Source organism: Triticum aestivum, chromosome 6D, assembly GCF_018294505.1.
Source record: "Triticum aestivum cultivar Chinese Spring chromosome 6D, IWGSC CS RefSeq v2.1, whole genome shotgun sequence".
NCBI lineage: Eukaryota > Viridiplantae > Streptophyta > Magnoliopsida > Poales > Poaceae > Triticum > Triticum aestivum.
In genome coordinates, this window is record NC_057811.1 from 447,513,993 (window position 1) to 447,524,130 (window position 10,138).

At 46.5% G+C, this 10,138-nt stretch overlaps 1 protein-coding gene across 1 annotated transcript; it reads left to right on the forward strand.

The window, feature by feature from the left end:
* The first annotated feature begins 627 nt into the window (after positions 1-627).
* LOC123145745 (protein FIP1) lies at positions 628-6,369 on the forward strand. The gene is made up of 14 exons (XM_044565230.1): positions 628-928; positions 1,677-1,764; positions 1,971-2,079; positions 2,180-2,229; positions 2,536-2,602; positions 2,884-2,956; positions 3,422-3,477; positions 3,946-4,045; positions 4,571-4,652; positions 5,049-5,111; positions 5,259-5,318; positions 5,615-5,707; positions 5,817-5,879; positions 5,966-6,369. The coding sequence occupies exons 1-14, from the start codon at positions 864-866 to the stop codon at positions 6,062-6,064; spliced, it is 1,068 nt and encodes a 355-aa protein (XP_044421165.1). The 5' UTR covers positions 628-863; the 3' UTR covers positions 6,065-6,369.
* The last annotated feature ends 3,769 nt before the right edge of the window (positions 6,370-10,138 follow it).

Here is a 10,138-nt window from a genome sequence, read left to right on the forward strand (position 1 = left end):
GGCCGATGGTGTGGAGGGGATCCCGGTGCCTTCGCTTTGACTAGTAGTTTAGGTTAGAGTTTTTCAATCCTCGCAAGTGCGGCGCCAAGGCGGATGATGACGCTTTTTCTTCGAGTTTGCCTTCAGTGCTTCGACCCTCCTCGAGTTTGTCCATTAGACGTAGTCGGCGAAGCTCCGACGTAGATTATCACCATCTCCTTGGAAGGGCGAGGTTACGGTTTCTTATCGTGTGTGCGCGACAATGAGGTTTGGTGTCAATTTCTTCACATTTATCCGGGTTTAATGATGACGACCGCGGCTTCAGGATGCTGGTCCTTAGAGGCACATGCACGAAAACTTATCGACAAGGTCAAACCGGCTCCGGCAGGTGAGCGTCGATAACAACGCGTCAACGGTTCATTCTGACGACGATGGTAGTGGTTGTTCGCTGGTCTAGAGACCTCGAAGTAATTATTATTATTATGTTTGAGGTGATTTGTACTTTGTTGAAATTTTCTAATAGATCTGATTTTTTTGTTTGCAAAAAGTTTCCGAGAGAGGCTGTGGGGTGGGACCCACCGGCAGCCTCAGAAAGAGTACGACTAGATGACGTCGCAAGACTGCCCAGAGCACTAGCCACTCGCACCTTGTCTTCTTCATCGGCGGGAGGGAGGGAGAGGGAGAGGGGCTGACGTTACCCCCCGCACAGATCATCAATCAAACCGGAGCGAGCTCGCGTCAATTCCACCAAGGCGCGCATTAATCAGATTGGAGTCGCGGCCTGAGTCGCTCCGCCCGCGACCACCCCTCGGATCGACCCGGAGGTCGGAGGAGGCGCGCGCGGGCAGCGGACTCCTCCCCTGGACCGGCAAGCGGCATCGGCGATGCCGCACGAGCGGGGCGGGGCGCCGCCCGCCGTCCCCGCCCCCGCCCCCGAGGAGGACGCGCTGTGAGTCCGCCGCCCTAACCCCTCTAGGTCGGTCCAGTAGATGCTCCGTCTGTGCGCGCGCCTGCGATGATCTCTGATCTCAATTCCGCGGCAATGGCGGTGAAATTTCGGCCCGTGTCAGGTTCCGCGCTGTGGTCCGCAATTCACTCGCGGCAGGGTTTTGGTTCCGCGGTGTTGGTGCCGCGTGCCCCAGCCATGGGTTGAAAATTTCCGCGCTAGTGCGTTGAATGCGAGAGCAGAGGTGGGGAGGGAGGGGCACAGCGTTGGCTAACGTTTTGGCCTTCTGTATTTGTGCCCTGTGTGTAGTCTGGAGTTGTGTTGAAGGTGTGTGAAGTTTGCAGCAGTTATGTGAAAACAAGGCGTGGGGCTAGTTTTCTGAATCTGCATTTCTTCCCCCATGTTACTGTTTGGTGCTTGTGCGTAGGCATCCTTCTGGATGATCTGAAGCCATTTGCCTGTCCATGGGGCTAGTGATTGGATTGAGTGATTCGTCGATTGGCTGCTCGGATTAGCTTAAGTTGCAATGCAGGATTAATCCCAGTGCAATTGTTAACTGAATTTTGTGTGAACTCCATGATAGCTAGCGGCACGACCAAGGGTGATGCAGAAACAGAGTTAGTTAGCGGAAACAGAGATAGTTAGCTGAGCTGTCTCAGCATTTAGCGTTATCCTTGTATAGTTCTTACTGCTTTACTTTTTGGCAATCATACTGTTTCTTCTGTATGTGTAATCCTTCTTTTTTATGTAGGTTTATCGATTTACTACATGAAGCTCCCCTGTCTGGCCATCGAGAGCCTAGGAGCATAGTCAGTGGCACCTTGTACTGTATATTGTTGGTAAGGACAAGTTTCTTAATACCAATCTCATTTATTGTTATCATGCATAAAGAAGATTACCTTGGGTATAAGTTTGTTTTGTAAATTATCCAAACCAACTACAAAATTATGTATTTTATTATCCCATGGGACTGTCATTAGTCAGCAAAATGTTGTTTCACTTTCTGTATCCACTTTTATTATAGCTGTGCTTTCTTATTCTCTAGGTAGGTTATGCTGCTGTGTGTGTGTCAGCTCCATGGATATTTCTTCGTGTACCAGGCATGATCCCTCCATTGCTATGCAGCTCCAATGTTATCCTTCTGCTTCTTACAGGTTTTCTATCAGATTGACTGACTCATTTTTTTTTGTTTGTTTCAAGTTATGTCTCTTGATGTGATTTATTTACTTAATGTTCATGCGAAATTCAACGCAGGCATTTTTCAACAATATTGGGTTCACCAGGTCAGGAAAGTAAGGTTGCAGGTACGGCTGATCAAAAAGATACTTTACTTTAGTGTGTTTTATTTCTAAATATTTCATGCAATAGTGGTGATATGTTTGTTGGAGTAATCAATTTGATCGACACTTTGTAAGTTTCATGAATATATGCTTCCCAGTGAAAAGTCTTTTCGATTATTCTCCTCAATATGTTTCAATATTATGTTTGAATATAAATATGATCAGCTTTTATGTTCCCTTATCATTCTGTTACCTTTTGTGCTATAGTCGCATTTTGTTACCTTTCCTTTTATTGTACTTTAACATGCTGCGTCTCTTTTTGACATGCAGGGCTATTACGATTTTAGCCAGAAACTGAAGCACATTGCTCGACTTCCATTTGCCACTATTGCTTATGGTGAGCAGTACCAAACAAATTTGCCCGATGCTCTAAACCAGAATTTATCATTATTTTATAAATTATAACTAGCATTATAGTGAGCTGCTGCTTTATTTATGTGATCACATTTCACCTTGGTTCCATCTCTTGAGAGTGTGTATAGCTTTTGGTTCTAATTTTTATCTTCTTAGGGCTGATTTAATAATCTATTAACACAATGAATTAAGGTCTAGGTGATTCATGCATTCTAATGTTTCTCAGTCAAACTGACTCATTGTTATTGTGTATTGCTTCTGCAGGCACTGCTTTAATGCTCTTACTCATAATCTGGCAACCTTTTGTACATATACTATCAATTTCACTGTTACTAAGGTACGCCTTTGCCACTGTATTTAGCCTCTGTAAATTTGTGAGATCTCTCTTGAATCATAATTGTTTAATGGAAGTTGAGGATACCTAAGCTTACCTGGGATGATTTTCTGCAACTTGGCAAGAAAAGCATTATGCCATTTAACTTGATCTATACATTGTACTACAAAGCAAAATACATGGGCATGTTCTCAAGCAAAATGGCAAGAGAAGGCAATGGATGGGCGTATATGGCATGTTTCTGTTGTTTCATTCTAAAGTTTCAGTTGGTTACTTATGTTGTTGTGCTTAAACCCGTATTCTAGTATTCTGTTCTGTTGACATAAGTTCAGCTGTCAGTTGGCCCAAAGATCAGAGTTCCTGGGCTGAAGTTTAACATGTTTATCGCTTCGGGGAGCCTGTTTCTAACTTTTATAGTATAGTATGCCAAGCTAAACTGATCTTACAATTCCAGTTGCCATAATGCAGGATTGCTATCGTGGTTGAAGCGACATTTGCTGGATGCTTTATGAGCTTATACATATGTGAGTTAAATTGTTGTTTGTTACTCCCTCCGTTCACAAATATAAGATGTTCTAACTTTTTTCTGAATCGGATGTATATACACGTTTTCGTGTTTTTATTCACTCATTTCAGATGTATAATCCATATTGAATTATCCAAAATATCTTATATTTGTGAACGGAGGGAGTACCTTTTAGATAGCTAGAATCATGTCAATTTGTTCTGCAAGTTTGTTACCATGGCACACATCTTCAAATTTCTGTGAAATCTTTATTTTTACAACCACGATTAGGTTTATTTCTTTCGGAATTATATTAATCAAGCAACGCTGCCATTCCTTGAATGGTATTCCACATGTTTCTCATGATTTTTTTTCAGTTCATCTACCTAAATAAATACATGTGCCTTGTGTTTTATCCCCTTATAAATGCATGTTTGCTCCCATTAGATGGTCTTAAGATGCAACGTCGGATTGGTTCCTTTTACAGGGTATATCCATAAGTACAACTCTTTGGATGGGCGGCCTGATATCTTGCAGTCATTATATTCTGCACTTCAACCATCTACTACGACTTTGGAAGATCGAAGGTACCTAAGTAGCAGGGCACTGCAGATAAGCTGCACTTTCCTATGTTAACTGATTTATATATATCTTATATTTTCATATTTGAAAATTCGCTGGTTACTCTTGTCTGTGCACATCAAGGTTCAAAATATCAGACATTGGGCTCATACTGGCTTAGCCTGAAAGGAGTGTTATGACTGAAGTATCGACCGATATTGACCAAAATATTGACCGATACTCAGTATCAGCAGCCAGCCGATACAAACGATATTTATAACTGCACATACAACATCTGTCTTCTTCACACAGTCTGCACCACGGCAGACTTTTTTGGGGGGGGGGGGGGGGGGGGGGGGTTCCTGTGTCGGATAGGATTCTCGAACTCATATCTACAGAAACAAAAATATTCAAATATATCTACCGAACTCATGTCTAGCAGCAAGTGACTTCAAAGAGTTAAAACTATGTTATATAGATTATATAGATCACTGAACATGGTACTGCTAGTAGAGCTAGCTAGGCGCACTGATGCATTTATTTTCCACCAGATATTATGATGGCCGTCTCTCTGACCAGCAGATGGCATTACTTCAATACCAAAGGGAGAATATTCATTACCTGAGTGAGGAGGTACGTAGAAAATGAAAACAGCTGTGATACTGAAGTCAAGACCTATCTCACTAAATCTATTCTCTTTTGTATACTTAGATCCTTTTAACAGTTTTAGAGAAGGTAACATGTAGCGTAACTATGTGCATTTTAAAATCTTATTGCCTTAAATCGCGATTGTTTCATTTAAATCTTTGTGCAACATAAGCAGCTGAACTTTTAGTCATATTATTTCCTGAAAGGAGGAATGAGCTGAACCTTTCTAATTCTCCGCTGCCTTCCTCAGTCAGATCATACTTGGCACTGAAGGATTAGATTACATTTCTGGTCAAATTAACACGGATTATAATACTAAGTCAGTTGCACGTTGAGAACTTTGGTTGTTGACCAACCGTTTTCTTTTTCTGTTCTTGAAAGGTGCTGCGCTTGCAAGAATGTTTGAGCAAATACCAGAGAACTGATGTTGGGAACACTCCTCAGGTCTGTACGACACTGACTACTTATTCTGCATTAGTTTTCTGTAACTGGCACTTTCATAGGCTCAAAATTGGAGAAGAAACTCAGCTGTTATATGAACTATATGAAGTGGTGGATTGCCTGAAGTTATTCCCTTCTCTAATTCTGCAGGTTGATCTTGTCCATCTTTTAGCATCTCGTGACCAAGAACTTCGAGCACTCTCCGCCGAGGTAATAGTCTGTACTATCTTAAGCAAGGCGGCCATTTTTCATCAGCTTGCAAGGCATGTGCCCACCTGTGTCGGGCCACTTAAAGGAAATGCTTACATGAACTTATTACATAAGAGTACATATCTTCTGTGCAAACTAGTTGCTGGCACTGCCATGTGTCTTTTAATTTGAAAATCATACTATAATTTAGAAAAGCTGTGAATATTGATATGAGAACCATTTACTTGAGTCATTCATCTTTAACTCCATTAGTGAATCTTCCATCGTGAAGCATCCCATACTAATTAAATGTTCAGATGAATCAAGTGCACTCAGAGCTTCAGCTTGCTCGTGGCTTGATTGATGAAAAGGACTCGGAGATCCAGCGTATTCGTTTGAGCAACAGTCAGGTATGTTTTAGCAAATACTAGCATTCTTCCATAGCGTGACGATCAAGTCAATGTTTCCCACGCCTGCTTGCAAAGCATTCTTACTTGATTATGAACATGCTGGGTGCAGTATGTTGAAGAAAATGATAGACTCAGAGCTATTCTTGGAGAATGGAGTTCTCGAGCCGCAAAGGTACTCTGGATAATTTAATTGCTATTGTTTGACCTGTAGCATTCTCATACTCTCCCCCGTCATAACATTTTGGATGCGCTCAACAGCTTGAACGGGCACTGGAGGCAGAGCGACTGTCAAACATTGAACTGCGGAAGAACATTGCAAAATTCCGAGGGCAATTGCATAAGGAGCAACACGTCTGATTCCCCTGTTCTAGGAATAGAATAGATTCATCTGGTGGTGTGTAATAGCTGGTTAGCAACTCTTCACCTGCCGACGGTTTCGCCCAGGACAACTGACCAAAGATAATCATCCCATGTGAGGTCTTAGAACTCCAGGAGCATCAGCAGTTTCACTAAAATTGTAACGTAGTACAGGATCAGTATGCTGCCTGATATGCATCTGAAGAAGGAATAGGCGTATGTGGCAGCTCTTGTGAATGCACAGTGTGATGTATAAATCTGAAAAGAGTTGGTTAATGCCTTAATGGATTATGGGGGATTTAGCATAGGCTTGGTTGGGTCTTGAGCCTTTCTATTTGATGCTTCTGCAATGACACCTTGGCATGTAAAGAGCAGCGTATTATTTGCCGACAAATTACAGTATGGAAGGTGGTCAACACTTTTTTATGACAGTGAAGGCGGTGAACTGTTGACCTAGAAAAAACACATCATACATGTATGTATTTGTGGAGAAGCATGAGCCTGTGAGCTTTCACGTCCAGGATTTAAAATTCTAGATAAAGTCGACCCTTATAAGCTGCCATTTAATATACTCCCTCTATAGTGATCTAAATGCTCTTATATTGGGAGTATATTGCAATAGCCATGTCACTCATGGAAGATATCAAACAGAACTTTTTTTTTTTTGCATAAAGTGCAGCAGAATAAGGAATCAGATTCACCTGGGGGAAAATTAAGCACACAAGATTCTTCAGGAGCTAAAATTCTAGGTAAAGTCGACCTGTATAAGCTGCCAGTAATCTCATACATGTAATATAAATTGCAATAACCATGGCACTCGTTGAAGAGATCAAAAGAAACATGCTCATTATTTTTTTCATGAAGTGCAGCAGAATAAAGTATCAGATTCATCTGGCGGAAATTAAGCACATGAGATTCTTCTGATGAAAAATGCTCCCAGTTTGAGCGTCCTTTTTAGCCGATACTCCAATTACATGGTATTCTTTGCTTTAAAATAATATGATATATTTTGCTTAAAAAAGGCAAAACTGGAAGAATGTTGATTTTTAAAAGGGAGGCTGTCAACAGATCATGACGGATTTAAAGATGCACACTTGATACGTACTACATTAATGAGTATAACCAAAGTCAACTACATACTCAAACTATACTGTTTATTTCGCATAAATGGCAAAACATGAAGAATGTTGGTTTAAAAAAAGGTTAGCTGTCAACAGATCACGACAATTTAAAGATGAAAACTCGACAGGTTATTTATAAGTAACCAAAGTCAACAGGACGGTACATGGGACCGATGTTCGGCCGCTCTACGTCGCGACTCTCTATTCAGGCGTCTTTTGCTGGGATATGTTTAGATAAATATGATACCTTGGGTCCGGCTCTGTAATCTGATATACTTTAGTGATGCTGTCAGGTTTTCGCCCCATAGTGCTCGTTTCGATGGCGGACGGGCACAATGGGTTTTCTGGTGATGCGTTGAACTAGCTATCCCCTTTCCCTTCTTCCTGGTTATGTCTGGAACTACTGTATTTCCGTTTAATGCATTAATGCAAATGGAAAGGGGTACGCCCGGTTCAAATTTTTTTTTTTCAATTCATACCAAAAAGCAAGTCATATAAGACTCATAACAGAAGCTAAGGAGTATAAACATGGTTGACATGTCCTGCACCTATATTTATCATGTCTATCTATCTAATATCTATATATCTATCATACTTTGCATAGCTGCTTCATCCATCCACCACTGCTGTCATGTTCTTGGGCGGGCTATACGGGAATGCACTCAACGTACGCCCTGGGGAGCTCAACGTAGCCCTTGGTGAGCAAGTCGACGCGTATCTTGGCGATGACGAGCCGCGAGTTGTTGGGCTCAGACCTCTTCGTCTCCTCGTCTAGCGTCCGCCTCCGCTCATCCAGCCACCCTAGCGGATCCACCCCGGCGGGCGGTTCGTCCTCGGCGGTGGAGGTCAAGAACCGGTTGGCGAAGCTGAAGGCGGCGATGATGCTCTCGTCGTCCAGGCGAACCATGCCTTCGGGGGTCGGGGTCGCCGTGGAGGGGTCGTACTCCCTGAAGATCCTGTCGGCCGCATCGTCCAGCTGAAGCTCGTCCAGCGCCGCCGCCTCGGGGAAGCTTAGCAGACTTGCCTTGAGCCTCTCCCGCCGCCTCGGGGACGCCTCGCCCGCCCCGGCGTTGGGAGCATCGCCGGAGCCGGCCGCCTTCCTTTTGATGCCGGGCATTGGTGGGCGGGCGGATTTACTGGCTACTGGCTCGCCGCGGAAAGTGGGGCGGATTTTGGGGCGGTGAAGGCGGCGGTGCCGTCTCGATCTATATTAAGCCGGGAACCTAAGGACCTTTTTTATTCGAAGAGAGTTCGACTCGGTGTCTGTTGGCTGGACCAGAGTGCACCAACCAGATCGTCTGCTTCAGATGCGGCCTGCCTGGCCACGGCTCCAAGGACTGCAAGCGGCCGAGAAGCCCCTCGTCGGTAGATGAGCTGCGCAGGGAGGCGGTGGCCAAGGTCGCGCGTCGCTCGGCTCCTTCCCCGCGGCCGGCACCCGCGGCGGCGCCCAGCGGCTCTGGCCAGTTCATGGCGCCCCAGTCTGCGTCTCGGAGTGTCCATTCGGCGTGGCCACCCCTGGCGCCGCCGCGGCTTCAAGTGGAGTCCAGGGCCGTCGAGGTGCCCGCGGAGCTCTGCGTCGTCAGGCGCTCCGCGATGGTGTCCGATCTGGAGCGTCGCCTTCAGTTCGCCATGGTGGCCTACGTGGGCGGCCAAAGGAGGGTGCTTGCGCCGGCGCGCGTGAAAGAGATTCTTGCTGGGAGGCTGGACATCCCCCCAGAGCTCATGTCAGTGCATTGCTACAGGCCAGAGGATTTTCTGGTGGTTTTTGCTTCGGCGGAGGTGCGGAACAGAGTGGCGGCTTGCCCCTCGGTGGAGTTCGAAGGAGACAGACTACACTTCAGGCCATGGAATCGGCAATCGCAGGCAGTTCATTCGGTGTTTGGTTTCAAGGTGTGGCTGGTAATTGAGGGCATCCCCCCATGCTTGGGATCGCTCAGTGGTGGAGGAGCTGCTCGGGTCGTCTTGCAAGGTGGAGGCGGTGGCTCCAGAGACGGCTTCCCGCTCCGACTTGTCCTCGTTCAAGCTCACGGCATGGACGGCGAGCCCACAAGATATCCCCACGACCCGTTGGTTGGCTGTGCCGGAGCCGGGCATGGAGGCGCCGCCCGCCCTTCTGCAATATAAGGTTCTCATTCACATCGCATGGTCATGGACTTGAGGGAGGCCGGCGAGCCGTGGTTCTTCGGGAGCTCTTCGGACAGTGGTCAAAGTGGCCTTCCAGACAGCCATGATGGTGATCTTGCGGGTGGCGGTCCGAGGCCGCGTAGGCTGGCATGGCAGTTCGGTGTTCCGGATGTCCGCATCGGCGGTCACGGCGGTGCCGCCGCCGGAGAAGGGGGTGGGGCCTGGTCCAGACCAGTGGGACATGACTGGCGCCTCCCCCCCGTGGAGTCCCCACCTGTCGCCGCGATGGAAACCCCAGCTGTCCCTATCCTGAGCAGGCTGACGCGGCGCTTGTCTGCTTTCAAGCGCTTGACTGGTCAAGCCAATCGGGATGCTTCGACCAGCAAGGACGTTGAGATTTCAAATGAGACCGGAGGAAGGTTGGCCGGACAATTGGTGCTGGCCTCAGAGCAAGTGGAGGAGGGCAGAACGTTGGCGCAGAACCGAGTGAAATCCTCTCGCCCCGGCCGCAAGGGCATGTGGCGACAGACCAACGGGAGGAAGTGGTGGGCACATGCGCTATGGCTGTCCAGTCTGGTGCGCTGATGGCGGGGCCGCAGGTGACAGCTCCAAAGATTCCTGTCGCCTTCGAAAAAGTGGGGCCAATCCTCGAGCAGGTGGCAGTCGATGTGGAGGAGCTGGGATCCCAAGGGAGAGAGTATATTGGGTGCTCGATTGGCGCAGATAATCTGCATGTGGCGCCGCGGGGAGGCCCATCCAACCCGATGACGGACGTGTCGCTTGTGGACAAGCAGGTGGCAGCGGACCCAAGGCATGATAGCGCGTTGGA